The 19,443-nt window shown below is 46.1% G+C and overlaps 1 protein-coding gene and 1 pseudogene across 1 annotated transcript; both read right to left on the bottom strand.

Moving 5' to 3' along the window:
• Nucleotides 1–3,754: 3,754 nt before the first annotated feature.
• Nucleotides 3,755–11,771, bottom strand: LOC143641963 (palmitoyltransferase ZDHHC19-like). The gene is made up of 9 exons (XM_077110060.1): nt 11,641–11,771; nt 11,170–11,291; nt 10,484–10,623; nt 9,382–9,554; nt 8,850–8,931; nt 5,374–5,440; nt 4,809–4,986; nt 3,906–4,052; nt 3,755–3,797 (listed from the first exon to the last, which is right to left on the bottom strand). Exons 1-9 carry the CDS (start codon nt 11,769–11,771, stop codon nt 3,755–3,757), a joined length of 1,083 nt encoding a protein of 360 aa, XP_076966175.1.
• Nucleotides 11,772–14,551: 2,780 nt separating this feature from the next.
• On the bottom strand, nt 14,552–14,758 carry LOC143641871 (guanine nucleotide-binding protein G(I)/G(S)/G(O) subunit gamma-5 pseudogene; annotated as a pseudogene).
• Nucleotides 14,759–19,443: the final 4,685 nt, after the last annotated feature.

A 19,443-nucleotide genomic window follows, 5' to 3' on the forward strand; every position in this document is an offset into this window, starting at 1 on the left:
GTTGTGAGGAAGTGAAGGCATGAGAACAAAGGAATTCTAAAGTGTGTAAAAGGGGCAGGACACCCCCACTTACTCAGACAACCAGCTCCTCTGCCCCAGGGGTCCTAGCCTTGCCTCACCCTCAGCCACTTGCAGGCTTTCTTGGGTGGGGCCCTCAGGGCAGAGCAGGACAGGGCTGAGCCAGAGGCAGCAGGAGCACTATGGGCACAGTGCAGGGTTGGAGAGGGGTCCAAACTGGCTGGCTTTTCAGTAGACAGCCCTGTGCTGAACTTCACTGCCAGCTCTAAGTTTGCCTAGAGAGTAGGGCCCTGTGGTCACTGCCCAAGCCCTTCCCCTGCTGGAATGGCCCTGGAAGCAGGAATGAGAGTGGTCCCCTGGGAAAAAGAGAAAGCCATCAGGCTGATGCCACCAGGTTATCTTGGGCAAACTCTTCCCTCTGCAGGACCTAAGAGCCTAATCTGCAAAACTGGGGGTGGCAGACAGCTGGATGAGGTAGCCCTGAGTCCCTACCCTCCCTAAAGACTTAAGAGTCTTTGACCCTCAGTGTGATATCTATGATTACCTTGAGGACTCCAAGTTTTAGCAAAGGGAAGACAGATTCTCCTGTGGCACATTAGTTGGGGGCAGAGCTGGGTGACTAGGTTGAGTCTCATCCTATTTGCCCTGACTTCCCAAGAGGCCCATGAGGAAAGGTCTGGAGATGCTAGGCTCTCCATCCCAGGTTCTGAGAAACTGATGTGACTCCATTTTTGAGAAATCAGCTTCTACCTCAAGGCCTGTCCAGAGGGAGGGGGCATGACTCTTGTCCTTGGAAAAACCCACAGAAGGTTCTTAGGCACATACCCACCCTGCTGAGTTGTTTAACAAAAGGAATCTGTGGTGCTAGGTGCCCCTGACTCAGTTATGCTAGGTGAGGACCCATAGCAACCCCCTAGCAACCACCAATCAGCAGGAGACAGGAAAAATATCTGAAATGTCAGGTGACCTCCCAGTAGTTTCCGTGATGTATAACATGATTAGGCAACCCTGCAGTTTGGCATATAGACTCTTGCAACTCTTCCGGGCTTAAACCAATCAGTTCAAATATATCCACCATTTGAATTCACCCACTACCCTTACCCAACTTGTTCCCACCGGTGAATGTGCTCATCAATGTTAAGAATTGTTGTTTGATTTTCCCGTGGTATAAAATGATTTCCTGTGTGATGTTGTGATGCATAGTGTATCCCCCCAAAACCTATAAATCCTCACTAACTAAGGTCTGGGATTCACTACTCAGGACCACTGTATTGTAAACGGGTGAGAGTCCAGGCGCGAGCCTGCAATAAAGACTTTTGTGTAATTGCATCAGATTCGGCTCCTGGAGGTCTATTGGGGTCCCACGAATCTGGCATTACGGTTCTAGGAGCTTGTGGGCACCTGGTAGCCCTGCAGGCGTGGGGGCCATTTCTTGGCTCTGGCCCAGGGATGGCAGAGTTTCCTGGGTAGGTGGACAGTGGGCCCCATAACTGGTCCCCTATAACACCCCTTGCCTTATCCATTGGCCAAGAATTGGGTGGGGCATGTCTGAGAATCAAGGGCACATTCAGCAGAAATGAGAAGGGGGCAAAAAGGGAAGGGGGTGCAGCCCAGTTGGGTCCTCTCAAGTTGGCCAGGAGTCACAAGACTGGCCCAAGGCTTAGGGTAGAGGGTATGGTGGAGGACGTCAAAGGAAGGAATGTTCTATGTCCCACTTAATGCTCAAGAAGCAATGAGCCTGATCCAAGGGTCTTTCTTAAGGAAATGCTAGGAATCCTAGGCTGGGGGCAGGGCCGGACACACCAAAAATCTTCATCCCAGAGCAGGAAGTCTTTGCCTTTGGAAAGGCAATGTCCTCTTTTGAGAATCTGAGGGAAATTACATCCTTCCCTAGTGGGGAAACTGAGGACCAGATTGTCAAGGAGATGTCTCACATCTAGCTTAGGATTTAAAAGGCCCTTGCCTGAGACTGAGAGAGGCACTGTATACCTGAAGGCAGGGAGCCAATGAGTGCAGACCTGAACCAGGCAGGATGGCAGGGGGATAGGCAGGATGGCAGGGGGACAGCCAGCGGGGCTGGGGGAGGCAGCATGAACTCCTCAGAGACTGGGGCCTGGCCTTCTGGGCCCCACTTGGAGCTGGACTCCCTCAAGCACTCCCCCACCAAGCCAGTTCCATGATGCACATCCAGGCCTTGGCCCAGGCTCCTGGACCACCTCTCTCCTCCCTCACTCAGATCCAGTTTATTGGGAGGGCTGTCCTTTGGGAATGAGCTTGGGAGCCTCTGGCTTCCCCACTCGGCCTTTCCCCCTGTTGGTCAGCAGGGTTGAGACATTCCTACAGCACACACAGGTTCACAGGCACTAAAATCTGGGCACAGGGACTCCTCCCCTCCTTCTCTGCCATGTGCCCATGAACTTGGGCTTTCCAGACAAAGGAAGTGAGCAGGAATAAGATTTGAGAAAAGCCTTAAGCCCCAAAGGGACTTGAGCCCAGGGAGATAGATATTGGGACAGGGAAAGGGGATGAGAAGTGTTGGAGTTCAAGCCAGGGCAGGCGGGTGGGGCTGGGCCTGGGCTTCCCAGGAGAGGTTGAGGAGGAAAGGAAGAGGGAAGAGCAGTCTTGTCGTGGGACTTTGTAGTCTGGAGACTTGGAGACACATCCTGCATCATAGGTCACCCACCTCCTAAAGTTGGTCAGAAAGGATAAGGGGCTGGGCGAACAAACCCCCGAGGATGAGATCATACCAAACATGTGCATACTCTCTCTCTCTCTCTCTCTCTGACACACACACACACACACACACACACACACACACACACCCTAGGGACATGCATCTGACCCCTTGGGTGACATCTTTTTGCCTCCACCTTTATCACACAAGATGGTTTCACACAGATACAAGTATGGAAAGAAGCAGTATAGTTTGTCTGTCCTGATGCTTCATGTGTCAAGATGATATGGGGTTCTTGATAAAAATTCAGAGAGCCCCACAACCACTAATAGTACTCTGGAAATTCTGACATGGTCGGGTCGCCCAACTAGTGGAGAAAATAACCATAAATCATTCCAGCTGCATTCATTGCTTGCCTGCTGTGCACTAGATGAAACACCTCACCTCCTCCTCCAACAACCTACAACGAAGGTTATATTATTCCCAGTCCCAAGATCACACTCTGGAGACTAACAGACACATGGTTTGATGTGCCCCCTGCCCAACACTCTGGGGCCTGCAGACTCAAAAGACCTGAGTCTACCCCAGGGACAGGACCAGAACCAGCACCTGATGCACCCCAGGAGGAAGGGACCAGGGTGGGACACAGTTGCAGGAGAGATGCAGGATGAATGCCCCCACCCTCCCACATCTGGGGAGGAGGCGGCCAGGAGGGTGCTCCAGACTGACTCAGGCTGGCTCACCTCCCACTAGAGGACTGGGCCAGACTTGGTTTTCAAATTCCTGGGCAGCTGGCACCCCCTGTAGTCAGACAGGGATGCTGCGGGGCAGGGCTTGTTCCATCCCTAGTGCCAGCTGGGGGTTTTCTCTCCTCTCATCTCCAGGCCTTGCCAGGAAGCCAGCCAGGTCAGTCACTGTGATTATTACTGTTGCCACATTTTAAGGATGAGAGAAATGACAAGTGTCTTGCTCAAGGTCAATGAGCTAGACAATGTTGGTTCCCTAGCTTGAGTCTCCAGAGAGTAAGGATCTTTCCCTTCCAAGAGTCTTTGTTCCAACCCCTCAGAGCCTCCCTACATCCCCAGGAAACACCACTTCTCTAAACCTAGAACAAACAGACAGAGCAGCCATAGGAAGAAGTAAAAACTATTTACAAATGTACAACAGAAATGGAAGTCTTAGCACTCCCAATAGGGAGTGATTGAGGGCTCACCTACGAGAGGCCTCCACATGGAGGCTCAGAAGATGAAGTTCAGATGTCCTGGTACCCAGCAGTGTGAATGGGTGAGTGAGAGGCTCGTGGTTGGGACGCCAAGCCTTCTCTGTGGGCTTTTTGCTGCGGCATCGGGCTGATGGAAATCTAAACACATAAGTCAATACATAGGTGTTCTTTCTAGCTTCTACCCTGCAGTTCACAGTCATGGCTCTGGGCCCAAGAGGCAGGACAAAGGAGAAGGCTGGTACCCCAAGTAATGCAAGGGCCCTTGTGGGGCAATATGGCTTATCAACCCTACTGCACTCCTAATGCTCCACTTCATATATTTCACATGGGATTTCAAGTACAAATTTCCATTACAAAAAAAAAAAAAAAAAAAAAAAGAGCCAGGCACAGTGGCACATGACTATAATTCTAGTGGCCTGGGAGGCTGACGCAGGAGGATCACAAGTTCAAAGCCAGCCTCAGCAAAAGTGAGGCACTAAGTAACTTAGTGAGAACCTGTCTCTAAATAAAATACAAAATAGGGCTGGGGATGTGGCTCAGGGGTCGAGTGCCCTGAGTTCAATTCCCTGTCCCCCTCCCCCCCAAAAAAGAATCTCCTTTAAAACATAAATTACTAGTCTCAGTCCTCATTAGTAACTGAGGAAACTGAGGCCTAGAAAGGTAAGGGACTGGCCAAGGCCAACCAGCAAATTAGTGGTGCAGTCTTTTCTCTTTGTCTATTCAGCAACACCTGGGAGTGCTCTGAAACCTGGAACCCGCACACTCAGGTTCATATTTCTTTTCTTTAAGCTCCATGTGCTTCAGCTTCAGGGCCAGGCCAACCTCAGGAGCCTCCCCCAACACATGTGTGACCCACAGACATCCCTCTCCCAATGCACACCCACTATTCCTTACCTAGTGTAAAGCTGCAGCCTCGCCACTCCCTGGGGGGCCTGCCCATGTGTTGGAGATGTGGGACCATGGAGCTCTGTGGGACGGTGTTGACGGGAATATTGAGGTGAGAACCGTGTGTGCACTGGGTCCCCTTGCTCAGGGTCCCACTCCGTGCCTTCCTCCTGCTGCATCCAAGTAGCTGCAGACATGTACATGGGGCATGATAGACCAAATGCAGGGAGTCACTACCCACCTTGGCCTGGTCCCCCTGACCACCCTCACCCTCAGCTCGGAAAGCACAGAGCCCAGGGTTCCCAGCCAGGAGTCTCATCCCGGCTGCATTTCCCCTCTACCCCATTTCTTAGGCCAAGAACCTAGAAGGGCAATAAATAGTGACGTTTCAAGAGGCTCCCAGAGTGCCCTGGAGAAAACCCCAAAGGAAAAGACAATGCGTGACAGGGCATGGGAGCTGGGGTCAGGGACCAAAGAAGAAAACCCAGCTTTATCTCACCCCTCTCCCACCAGCCCCAGAGGTCCACCACTTGAGCCTTCAGTTTACCAAATCACTTGGGTCCCACTGGCATACAAATGGTCAAATACCAGTTGTTGGCACAGCCCTGGTCGAAGGGGTTGTTGTTCTGGGGTGATTTGCCCTGGAGGGAGATGGGGATGGGAAGAGGAGCTCAGAATCAGCAGGACTGGGCAAGGCCATCTCCCAGTGACTCCTCCTAAGTCAGTCAGCTAAGCCAGGGCTCAGCCCAGGCCTGGAGCAAGATTCTAAGGGCAGAGGAGCCCAAAAGTGACCCTGGGCCTTCTGCCTACCTATGCTCCTAGGAAGAGTGACCTCCCTCGACCCACTTGTGAGCAGCTCTCCCCAGACAGTGCTGACACTGCACTCCTTTCTCCTGCCTTCTCAGGGCTCCTCATCATCCTGTGCCTCCCTGTGCAAGATCCTTGTTCTGTCTCCATTGGCCACACCTGTCCTCTTACCTCATCCTTCCACACACCCCCATTTTTTAAAAAATATTTTTAGTTGTTGATAGACCTTATTATTTTTTTTTAATTTGTATGGGGTGCTGAGGATCAAACTCAGTGCCTCACACATGCTAGGCAAGTTCTCTGCAACTGAGCTACAACCCCAGCCCCTTTCAGATATCTTTTAATCTCTTCCTTATGCTGCTCAATTGCTCCAAAGACAATGTCACCACACCAATCCCACTTCATTTCCCCACCTCTCATATTTTTTTAAATTATGCCTTAATTGAATTTCACTATCTGGGAGGACAGGGGCATGGGGAGGCCCAATCATAATTTTGTAGTCAAAAATTACATGGCCCAGGAAAATCTGGGCTGAAGGCCTTCAGTACACAAAGCAGTAAAGGTCAAGCTCAAAGTAAAGGCATACCACAGGGCTGATGAATAAGGGCCAAGCACAGAGTCTCAGGTGGGAGGAGGACAAGATAAGGCAGTAGTGGGCTGGGGACTAAAAGAATGGGAGGTGATGAGCAGGTAGGCTCCTCTGTCTGTTCACTGTCTCGGGGTCTGCAGCATCCCCTCCCCCACTGATGCTGCCCACCAGTCTTACTGAAAGAGCCTTTAGTCAAGAGATTGCCATACTAAAGGAATCCCAGGACAGAGATGCCCACCCCTATCATTCCTATTCAACACTAAAAAGCAAAAGCAATAAAGATACACAGATTGGAAAGAAGGTAATGAAACTGTTCTTCACAGATGACAATTTTCTATGTAGAATGTACAACAGCCACAAAATGCTGAGGGAGAACTCAGTGGTTGAGCACCCCTGATTCAACCCCTAGTCCTAGAAAAACAACACTAAGGACTCCTGCTCTTGGGAAGATGCTATGAAGAAAATGGAATGACAAGTCACAGATTGCAAGAAGAGATTTGCAAAACCTAGATCTGGGTCTGATGTAGAAAACTCTTAAAACTCAATAAGAAAACAACCGTTTTTTCAAATGGGCAAAAAATTGGAGTAAACGCTTTTGGGGGGAGTGGGTACCACGGATTGAATATAGGCACACTCAACCACTGAGCCACATGCCCAGTCCATTTTTTTTTGTATTTTATTAGAGACAGGGTCTCACAGAGTTGCTTAGTGCCTTGCTTTGCTGAGGCTGGCTTTGAACTCGGAATCCTCCTGTCTCAGCCTCCCAAGCTGCTGGGATTACAGGTGTGCGCCACTGTGCCCTGACAGGAGTAAACATTTTACCAAAAACCCACTGAAGGCCAAACAGACATGAAAATAGGCTCAACATCATTACTCATTAGGAAAACACAACCTGGAACCTTAATGAAATACTACGACTCATTTAATAAGACAGGATTGATTAAAAGACAAAACAAAATAACAAAGGACAGTGTGAGGGGCTGGGGTTGTGGCTCAGTGGTAGAATGCTTGCTTAGTGTGTGTGAGGCACTGAATTCGATTCTTAGCCCTGCATATAAATAAATTAAAGGTCAACTGATACCTAAAAGATATTTGAAAAAAAAAAGTGTGAAATGTTGGTGAGGATGTGAAGCAACTGGAATTCCCAAACATTGCTGGTAGAATTTAGAAACCTTACAGTTGTTTTGGAAGACAAATTTGGCAATTTCCTACAAAGTTCCACACGTGTTTACCTTATGACTCAGCAATGCCACCCTTAAGAATTTATTCAACAGAAATGAAAACTTATGTTCACATGCCTGTGCATCAATGTTTGGGGCAGCTTTATTTATAACTACCCCAAACTAGCTAGGCATAGTGGCCCACACCTATAATCCCAGAGTCTTGGGAGCCTGAAGCAAGAAGATGGCAAGTTCAAAGTCAGCCTCAGCAACTTAGTGATGCGCTAAGCAACTTAGTGAGACCCTGTCTTAAAATTTTAAAAAAATATATTTTTTAAACATATTGGGAGGGGTGCTAGGAATGTGGCTCAGTGATTAATCACCCCCGGGTTCAATTTCTAGTATGAAAAAAAACAAAACAAAACAAACAACAATACTGGCAAAAACTAGATATAATGTAAAAAATCCTTCGTTTGATGAATGTATAAACAATCTATAGGGCATCCATACGCTTCTACACAGCAATAAAAGGAAATAAAATACTGATATGAGCGACAACATGGATGAATCTCAAATACATTGTCCTAAATAAATTAAGCCAGAGAAAAGAAGGCAATGACTCTATTTTCATGTGATCCTGGAAAAAAAGAAAAACCAGAAGGACATAGGGAGAGAGACTGACAAAAACTGGTGAATGAAAGGTTATTCTGGAGTAAAGAAACTGCCTAAACTTGATCATGCTGGAGAATGCAGGACAGTATCCATTTGTCAAAATCCCTTATCCTAGACTAAAACAGTGAATTTTGCAGTTTTAATTTATTCCTCAATAAATGAGTTTTTGTGGTTGTTTTTTTTTTTAAAATCCCACCATGGCTCCCAGGTTTCCACTTCATCAAAACTAAATTTCACGCTCAACTTTTAGGGGCTTTTTAATCTTGACTCCCACGGGGTCAACTTTATTGCCCATGCCCCCTTGGGTTAGATTTAGAATCGTTCCTTCCTCATTTCCTTAACATCCTACTTTCGGGTTTCTGTGCTTTTTGGCAAAGGTGTGCCTCTCACAGACAACAGCCTCCTGTCTTCCACCTTTGCAAAATCATACCTAGGACAGGAAGAGTGGCATGTCCTCCTGTATAATGCTGGCCTCGCCAAACTCAGTTTCTTGCAGGCTGCTACACCACTCAGGACCGACCCCCGTCTCAAGCGTTTTCCTAGGTGTCTGCTGGTGTTATTCTGATCGCAGGGTTCTTATCAACACAAGTGCAGGATGCAGCCATCCCTCAAATAACAGGCTCTCCATGCAATGCACCCACGAGAAAGAATGACCACTGAGCTCCAGGGGTAGGAAAGATTCGAGTTGCATCTTAAGGGGTGGGTCTGGAAGGACTCATGAGGCACCATCAGGACCAAGGGCAGTGAAGATCATCCGAAAGTGCCGGATTCCCAATGATGCAAGATGCCTCCGCACCATCTGGTATTGCAGTACTCGCTTACCTTGCTCACCGACACAGCCTGTATCATCAGGATCAGAATGACAGGCAGCAGGAGTACCAAGTCGGGTACAGCTACTGCGATGCTGTGCATACACAAGCTAAGATGAACAGACAAACTGTTCTCTCCTGGCCCCGCCCAACGACCGACACGCCCTCATTAGCCCGGCCCTGGCTGGCCCCGCCCACCCACTTTCTCCTCCCTGGACTGGACAATTAATCCAGCACACCCAAGAGAAACCTAAACCCACCATGCTGTTCTCCCACTTGACCCTTTTCAACCTTCATTACCCACTTCTTGGCCTCCCTAGATTCTTAACTCCATAGTCCATCCTACCACGCCCATCTCCCTGACCCCACTCGCCTTCAACCTGTCCTTCATAGGTCCTCCCAAGAAGCTTCTCCGTTTAGCCCTGCTCACAACATCAGCCCTCCCTCGGTTAACCCTGCCTCTTGGCTGTCCTGCACCTTGGCTGTCCGTCCCTCCCCACAACCCATTCTCTTTCCAGTGTGGGCCCTTGGGACTGGGTGGATACGCCATGGCTGAGTCCAGCCACAAGGGCATGTGTCTTATACGAATGAGAAAAAGCACACTGGTAGCCAGAAGAACAACCAGATAAAGGCACATGGACACCAGCAGCAGCACGAATACGCGGAAATTTCTTTGACCTACATAATTGTTTACCCACAGGCAGTGGTGGTCAAAGTCCTAGGGTAGAGAAGGGAGACCTTGAGGGTCTATTTGGCTTAGCCCAATACTCCCAAATCTTGAGGCCCCCCCTCAACCCAGCCCCTAGACCTCCTGCTCTTGGCCCTGCACGTGAGCTCCCATCTCCAGGGTGAAACCAGCACGTACATGGATAGAGCACAGTTAGGACGCCATGGCTCATCAGGTCATTTGTCATGAGTGAGGTCTTTAGAGACAAGACCTGCCTGGTGTCACTTTGAGCAGGATACAGAAAAGCTCTGAAGCTGTATTATTTCAGATACTGGGTAAGGATGAGAAGAATTTCTTGCCCAGCCAGGCTTCTGTACTTGGAAACCCGTGCAAGGTGTGCACATGAGAGAAGAGCACTCAGAACCCAGGAAACCCTCAACTGGACACCCAGAGGTGGACAGGCAACGATACCCAGAACAGGGCAGCAGCCGGCCTAAAGTTATGGGTATCTAGTATCAGCAAGCTAGTGGGACAGTCACTGCCTTTTCTCCCCTTGACTCCACCAGGCTCAGCACAGATGGTGCCCTTTGCATGTCAGCACCTGTGCAAGCAAGGCCAGCGTCTCAGGACAAGTGCCGAACTGGAGGCAATAACATATATAAGTGACCATGAGTGGCTGAGAGCCACTTGTAGCAGTGTGGGAAGATGATCTCATACCCACCCCTGAACCACATTTGATGTGAGGTTCCTGGTCCTTGCCAGGTGCCCTGGGATGTGCAAGCAAGGCCAGCGTCTCAGGACAAGTGCATAACTGGAGGCAATAACATATATAAGTGACCAAGAGTGGCTGAGAGCCACTTGTAGCAGTGTGGGAAGATGATCTCATACCCACCCCTGGACCACATATGATGTGAGGTTCCTGGTCCTGGCCAGGTGCCCTGGGATGGGTTGGTGAGTGGACAGGAAGGAGGAGTACTTACCTCCACACAGATATTAAAGAAGGAACAGTGGTGGGTCCGGGGTGGACGATGGAAAGAACACTTCGAGCACCACTGCAGGCGAAAGGCTGTGTTGTTCACTCGTGCTATGTATTGAATGTTGGGGTCCTCTTCTAAGGAGCCTGGCATGGGAAGTGATTTGGGCAGTGGCAGGAGGCGCTTCCACCACTCTACTGCTTGGGGCCGTCCCATAGCATCATTGGGCAACAAGAAGTGTAGGGAGGAGGAGGGCAGGGGAATCCTGGTCCCTGTTGAGCAAGCTGACCACTCAGATGGGCGGCAGTCAGAGAGAAAAGGCTGTCCAGCCACAGGAGCTCTATACAGAGCTCTCCCCTTTTGGAATAGTGATCAGTGCTTGAAGTCCTGTGTAAAATGGGAAGGAGGAGGAGTGAACTGCGTAGTTTGGAAGAGCCTGCTGGCCTCTCTTGCCAGCCTGCCCAGTCCTTCCTTCTAAAGCAGCTGAAACACCTCCAGGATTCTGTTTTTTCGCACTTCAGTGGCTTGGGAAATGAAGTGCCAGGGCCCAAGTAATGATGACATGAATGGAAGGGCTCCTGAGGCCACGGGGGCGAGGGGTGGGGTTGAGGGGGGTTAGCATGTTTGAAATCACCCCTATAGGCATCAGCCCTTGGGATACCACCTCCTTCTCCAGGGGTCTCAGGCCTTACCTTTGTGTAAAATGCCTGGGTCTGACCCGTTGAGGAAAATGAGGCTGCAGAAGGACACTATAAAGAATAGGCCCGAAACCACGGCAAATTCCCACTGCCCATTCTGAGCCAACAACCGGCACCTGAAACCAAAGCCAGACTCAGTCCTAGTCTGGGGAAACCCAGAGCTCCCCACAAGGCCTAGTTCACCTGAGGTAGGACTCACTCGCCTGAAGGACAGATCTAAATATCCAGGTTAGAGACAGACCATGGAGACTCCACAAAAATGTCACCAGCATTACCAGTCTCTCATAGTTCCCTAAATGCGTCAGGCACTCCAGACCTCTGTGCTTTCACATTGGGATACCTCTAACTCTATATCCTCCTTCCCCTGCTGACCCTCTCTCTCCACTTCCCTCCCTGCCTCTGTACTGTCCTTGTCTATTTTCTCTTCTGTGTCTAAGACATTGACACCTTCCATGGGAGACTCACGGAAAGGCGAAGAAGATGCCACTTATTGTAATAAGAAGCATTGCATTAAAAGCTAGAAACAGGCTTGGTTTCATCCATGAGGATTCGATCGGAGGTTCATTTGGGGGCGTGATACTCTGTGAAGAGGCCATGGCTAGACCACCAAGTCTCACACACTGAAGCCACCAACGAACTCTTCTGGGTTGGCACCCAGACTGCCATGACAACACAAGTGACATCACAGAGGTTCTGGAATTGGGGCTCTGGCTGCTTCCAGTGACTTCTGAGATCAACCTTCCCCCACCCCCACATATGCACATGTTGTAGACTGGGACATCCTGCTCTTATGATGGTAGCTTTGTTGGAGCTTGTGATGATGTGATGTGATTTGTCCCAAAGGTGCAAAAGCTGGAGGGTTGGTCCTCAGTGATGAGGTGGTAGAACCTGAAAGAGGTGGGCCTAGTGGGAGGTAACTCAGTCACTCTGCAAGATGCCCTCTCAAGGGAGTAATGGACTTCTCATGGGCCCCCATTTGCTCCTGTAAGAGGGAGTTGTTATAAAAAGAGCCAGATTGGTCCCTCCCTGTTTTCTGACCACACAATCTGGTGAACACCCTCACCATGTGTGATTCGGGTGCTCTACCACTGAGCTACAGTCCCAGACTTTCAGTTATCATTTCTATTTGGAGGCACTTTGTGACAGAAAAATATTATCTCTTTTTCTGTGTGTGGGGGTACTGGGGATTGAACTCATGGCACTTGACAACTGAGCCCATATCCCCAGAACTATTTGGTATTTTATTTTAGAGACAGGGTCTCACTGAGTTGCTTAGCACCTTGATTTTACTGATGCTGGCTTTGAATCTGAGATCCTTCTTTCTTAGCCTCGCAAGCTGCAGGGATTACAGGCAGGCGCCACTGTACCCAGCCCAATATTATCTTCTTTTAGTATGATGCAACCCAGTTGTTTTCTTGACTGTTTTAAAATAAATCTGTTCTCATCATCTGATACAATGCTCATGTACTCATCAAAACCAATGATACAGCTCTTATCATTATATTCTATTGCTCATAGAACCACCTCTGAAATTGGCACCTATTTTGCAAGCATCTGAAGAAGAGGGTGATGGGCTGCACCATTGCCTTCTGTGCTTTTGGCCTGACCATACCAGTGGTGGAATCTCTGACAGACCACTCTCACTGCATGCTAGTACCTCAGAAAACCATTGTGAGTAAATATATTTCTGCAGAATTTCTTAACGACGGCTACATAAAAATTTATAACATTTAATTATTTGTTATTATTATTATAATTTATATTATAATTTATTTAATTCTCGGTAGTAATTTCAAGCTTTACACGTTACTTTTACACTGTGGTGACCTTCCTTCTATCTAACAAACATCTTTGTGTACCGAACAACTTGTTTCTTTAAAGGATTTGGGAGATCCCTGTGCTGTGGATCAAACCCAGAGCCTCACATGAGCTAGGCAATTGCTCCATCACTAAATGACACCGTTGGACCAGAGTGGAGAGATTTTACTGGGAAATTTTATTCAAGCTCTGATAGTACCTAATGAAATGTTGCTGTATGACAAAATAATGGGTTTCTAGAAAATGATTATTTGTACCCACCAGATACACTTATGATGCCAGCCATCAGATTTACAGATTTACTCTGGGGTTGTTGATAAGATAATACATTGCTTTTTTTTCCCCAAGTAAAAAATTGGAATCTATTGATTTATTTTTATTAGTAAAATTTTACATAATACTGGGATTCATTATACCATATTCTTGCATGCACATAATTTGATCAGTCTCATGTTCCAGCTAACATATTCTTTTTTTTTTTTTTTTTTTTTTTTTTGGTACTGGGAATTGAACCCAGGGGTGCTTAGCCACTGAGCGACATCGCCAGCATGTTTTTGTATTTTATTTAGAGATAGAGTCTCACTGAGTTTCTTAAAGCCTCACTAAGTTGCTAAGGCTGGCTTTGAAACCACAGTTCTCCTGCCTCATCCTCCAAAGCCCCTGGGATCAAAAGGAGCCACCACACCTGTCTAACATATTCTTTTTGGGTGAGGGGAGGTGGTATCTTGAACTTTTCTTTTGTTTTAAATGCTGGGAATTGAACCCAGGGCCTCATGCAAGCAACCAATTTATCACTGAGGTACATCCCCAGCCCTTGAGCATTATTATTAATAGGTCTATCTTTTGGACACGACCTAATGGCTGGGTATCATGAGAAATCCAGTATTTTATGTGTCTGGAACTTTAAGTATATTTTCACTCAAAATTCCTGTAGGACAGGAGTTTCTCAGAGTAATGAACTGGCTCTGGTCATATTCAACAAGATGAGACAACCAGCAAATATGGGAAAGACCTAAGATTGAAATTCAGATTTATAGTACACCAGGAATGAATATCTGGGTTATGTGGCTTCTCTGCAAGAGGAAGAAGAAAGTTGTTTTTTTTTTTTTTAATACCAAGTATTTTGAGCCAGGTGTAGTGGCACGTGCCTGTAATCCTAGCAGCCGGGGAGACTGAGACAGGAGAATCCAGAGTTCAAAGCCAGCCTCAGCAAAAGCAAGGCACTAAACAACTCAGTGAGATCCTGTCTCTAAATAAAAACACAAAATAGGGCTGGGGATGTGGCTCAGTGGTTGAATGTCATTGGGTTCAATCCCCGGTACTAAAAAATAAATCAATATTTTATTGTATGTTGCTGCCAGTGTATATAAAATAATTATCCTTGTGAAATAGAAATTCATGAAAATTCAGAGAGGTAGATGTTAAGGATTGACAAAAGTAGAAGATTGTATTTTGGTACATGTGTTACAGGCAAATTTTTTGTACAGGCTTCAAATTAAGTTCTCTTGAATATTCACTGGTTCTTGAGCAGTGGGTTTGGGAAACCTCAGAAAGATGACTACAAAAAGAAATAGACTTTCTGGGGTCTGAAGGAACTTGTACATGAAGATACTCCAGTCAGTAGGGGATCATGGTGAGCATTCTGCAGACTAAATTTTTTCAAGTCTGCAACTGTCTGGGAAACCTTCATGTGGTTGAGTCTGGCCTCAAGCCAGAGCTGCTGAACCACCTTCTTCATAGTGTCAACGCTGGAGGAACAAGACATGGTGCATTCGAGGGCCAGGTGACTCTTCTGTCAGAGGTTCCACAGGTCACCGTCAGCTGGGCCAGATGACTGGGCAGTGTGCAGCAGAGAAGATTCTTTTTCTGAGGGGGGGCTATGGATTGAATTCAGGACACTTGACCACAGAGTCCCCTCCATGCCTTTTTTGCATTTTCTTTAGGGACAGGGTATCACGAGTTGCTTAGCACCTCACTATTCTGAAGCTGGCTCTGAACTCAGGATCCTCCTGTCTTAGACTCCCAAGTCGCTGGGATTACTGTCTGTGCACCACTGCAATTGGCTAGAAAAGAGTATCTTATAGAAAAAGAGATAAATAATTGCCGGGAATTAAGGGCTGATTCTTTTTTTTTTTTTTAATTGTTCTATTCTACATGACAGTAGAATGCATTTTGACACAACATGCATAAATGGAGTATTACTTCTTATTCACCTGGTTAAGGGCTGATTCTTTATCTGAAAACCCAGAAAGAGAAGCATGTCTCTTGGGAGCATGAAAGCAGTCATTCCAGTGTAGCTGAAGTCTGGGAAAGCCCAAGACTAACTTCATGGAGACCCCATTCTTCTGACACAGAAGTCAAAATATAACTGAGTAATTTGATAAGGGCCTAAGAGTAAATGGGAAGTCTCAACTGGTTCTAGGGATGAGTCACTCTTTATGGGGACACATTCCTCACTGAGCTAACAGAAGAAAACTCAGTTCCTTGTATCTAAATAGCATGTTTTAGGTTTCCATTTTGTTGTGAATTCAATTAACAAATATTTGTTCAGCTCCTGTGTTAGCCTGGGAACTCCATGAAATACTTATTTTCTGTACCCCATTGTCCAGGTTCTTGTAGCTGTCTGGCCAGCTACATGAGGACTGTGATGGTCACTTTCTCCTTCTTCTGAAACTACACCCTTATATTTCCTCCTTTACCAGTAACCGCCACCCCCCCCCACCCAGCCCATCTCTCTTTTAGTATCAATGTGAATGACATTTGTCTTTCTTCACAGTGCAATATCTAATTCCCCTCTTCTATTACCACCATATTCTTTTTTGAAATTTTTCTTATTGTGTGAAGGCTTTATTGGAACAATTCTTAGGATGTGTCTTCCATTGCAACCTCCCATCTTGGGATTGGAAGTCCCTTCCTTTATCTCCTTTGGGTTAATTATTTCAAACAGGTAATTTAGACCATTAAAGTCCCAGGAATTTGAATCCTGGATCAGAAGGGATGCTGGAGGTGGGGCTAATGGCGATTCAAGGGACAGATTATTCATAAACCTGTGGATTTGTGCCAGCTCCATGGAACTGCCTTGATTCTGCAATTTGCCACAAGCCAGATAACTGCCTTAATTCTATGAACTCCTGATACCCTTCCAGGAATTTCTCTATTTGCTTTGTATAACTAGAGTTGGTCCCTGTTCTATGCAAATCACAGCTGGAACTGATGCAGTAAAGCTTCTATTCATTCAACTGAATATGCAATAAATTTAATTGAACACCTATCCTGCCCCAGTCAGTCTCAGTGTGTGCCAAAGTGATCACAACTGATTTGTGGTAATATGTCCAAGGAAAAGATTGGAATTCAGTTTGTTGATCAGCTTTGTGTCACTGACAAAATACTTAAGATATACAACTAGAAAGGAGAAAAGATTTATATTTGGGTTATAGTTTCAGAGGTTTCTTTCCATGATTTGCTGATTCTGTTGCTTTTTGGCCTATAGTGAGGCAGAACATCACTGAGGGACATGTGGTAGACCAAATCTATTGACCTCATGGTGCCTAGGAAGCAAAGGAGAATTTGCTTTTATAGCAAAGCCTCTCACTCAAAACCCAGTAAACTCTGAACCATAAATGAATGAATGCATTGTTGAAGTCAGAGTCCTTGTGATTTAATCAGTTCTCAAAGACCCCCATCTTTGAACACCGCTGCATTGGGGACCAACTCTTCAACACTTGAGCTTTAGGGATCATCTAAGAATACCCAGATTTAGCAGAATTAAACCCTGAGCTGATATTTCTTTTTTTAAAAAAATGTTTATTTCTTATTTTTAGGTGTACAGAATATCTTCATTTTACACTTATGTGGTGCTGAAGATGGAACCCAGTGCCTTCTGCATGCTAGGCGAGCGCTCTACCACTGAGCCACAACCCCAGCCCTCTAAGCTGATATTTCTTGAGAAACATCCCCACATTTCTATGTCAAGCTAGTTACTAGAAATCTTCAACAGCTGCAAATCATCAAAGAGAGACATTTCTCCCCTGCCAGATAACTTAAATTACCCTTTGATAGAGGCTATAACTAGGCAATTTATACCAAATAGAGTAGGAGGAAACCCAGGTTATTGGCCAAGTTATTTCAAGCCAAGTGAGTCTTATAGCATCTCTCAACTATTATCAGTAATGTGAGTAATGACAGATTAACTGTAAAGATACTTTGCAAACAGAGAGGAGCCTGGCAATTGAAGTTCTAGAAATGGATAGTTTTCTTTGATATTCAGAAGTTGTCAGACTACCTGGTTTTTGTTTGAAACTTACTAAGAATTCATTATATATAGGATATTCCTAATTCCTCAAACTTCCCCAGCAACCTGCTCCAAATCAAATCCAGTTTCTTTCTTTCTTCTTTTAAAGATAGAGAGAGAGGGAGAGAGAGAGAGAGAGAGAGAGAGAGAGAGAGAGAGAGAGAGAGAGAGAGAGAGGGAAATTTTTGATATTTATTGTATAGTTTTTTTTTTGGCAGACACAACATCTTTATTTTGTATGTGGTGCTGAGGATCGAACCCAGGGCAGCGCGCATGCCAGGTGAGCACGCTACCACTTGAGCCACATCCCCAGCCCCTCTTTCTTTCTTCTTTTTTTTTTAGTTGTAGATGAACACAATATTTTTGTTTATGAATTTATTTTTTAATGTGGTGCTGAGGATCAAATCCAGTGCCTCACAAGTGTGAGGCAAGCGCTCTACTACTGAGCTACAGCCCCAGGCCCCCACCCAGTTTCTTAAACAGAAATTCTTACTATGGTCTGAATGTTTGTATTCCTACTCCCAACCCCCAAATTAATATGTTGAATTTCTAAGCCTCCAAGGCCATGGCATCTGGAAGTCGGACCTATGGGAGATGATGAATCATGAGGGCAGAGAACTATATTCCTGTATACAGTGCATGCCAATTTCCAGAGATTACTATCTTTAAAAATGGTATAGTGTTCCTCAAAATAAGCCAAGGGGGCTTATCTGCCCCTTTCAGCAAGTGAGGATACAGCAGGAAGTTATTTATGAATCAGGAAAGCTGGTACCATGACCTTACATTTTCCAGTCCCCAGAACTGTGAGGAATAAATTTGTTATTTACTATTTGAGCGTCCTAGGAATACTAAGATAGTTCATAAACAAATAAGTAGACTCTTTGCTCTGAGAATGATGAAACAGAACCCACATGGGGAACAAACTCTTATCTAGTTATGTTTGTTTATACTAAACAAAATAGTTGGGGAGATATAGGTATTCACTGTTTTAAGTGTAACCAGAAATGGTGGTGGTTGTTTTTTTTTTTTTTTTTTTTTTTTTCCTTGTTTGTTTGGACACCATGGAATGAGCCCAAGGGCACTTAATCATTGAGTATATTATACATCCCCAGACTTTTTTTCTTTATTTTTCATTTTGAGACAGGGCCTTGCTAAATTGCTGAGGTGGCTTTGAACTTGTTATCTTCCTGTCTCAGCCTACTGAACTGCTGGGATTACTGGAATGCACCATCATACCCATTCCCAGGATTGTTTGAAATGTGTGTTAAATCACATAGACAAAGAAAGTACTGTCATGAAGGAAGAAGGGACTTATACTACTGATCCCTACAAACAGAAGGCACTGCAGGGTGTGAATGGGGAGCACACAGGGAAATACCAGGTCAGTCAGAAAACAAGGTCAGAGCCTTTATTGTGGTTTCCAAGGGAAGGACTGGATAAAGGAGCATAAGTTTTGAATTGTTTGGTTTGGCTAACTCCAACAGGCTGCAGCATTTAGGAATGTCTCTTGCAATCTGGTACCTGGCCCTGGGGCAATTAGTTAAAGGGAACACTAAGAGCTTGCTAAAAGAAGAGGTTAGAAGTATAGCCCCCACCCAGTGGTTTGTATGCATATAAGAGGTGTGCCTTAGGCAGTTTTTTACTGTCTTTAGGAAATGGCTAACCCCAAAGTAGCAGTCCCTTATATAAACACTACAACAATAACAACAGAAAGCAGAATATAAAGGTATGATTAATACATTCACAGACAGTCCTACTTGTTTTGGCACTTTTCATCTTTTTTACTAACTCTTTAAGTGTCCATCTCCCTTTCTACGTCTGTGAACAATGAGCATGGGGTGACATCTTACTCTTGTCACTGGTGGGTATTCAGCATATGCCTGCTAAATTAATGAGCCAGTGTGTGTGTTTAGGCAAAATTGAGGTTAGGTATAGTCAGACAAAAGAAAACAAGCAATCAAATAATAAAAACTGTGAGTCAGCTAGGCAAGAGAGTCAGCGTCTGGCCAGCTGCCCACTTTGGCTCTTCAGATACCACTGGGGCGAAAAGAAAGCCTCCCCCCACCCTTTTTGCAGCCTTCCCCCCATACCTGTATTCTCTCCAAAACTGCAAGAAAGGGAGTAGGTACGAATGAATAGGGAGACAGCCAGAGCTATCT

The sequence above is a fragment of the Callospermophilus lateralis genome, chromosome 7, assembly GCF_048772815.1.
Source record: "Callospermophilus lateralis isolate mCalLat2 chromosome 7, mCalLat2.hap1, whole genome shotgun sequence".
Classification (NCBI taxonomy): domain Eukaryota; kingdom Metazoa; phylum Chordata; class Mammalia; order Rodentia; family Sciuridae; genus Callospermophilus; species Callospermophilus lateralis.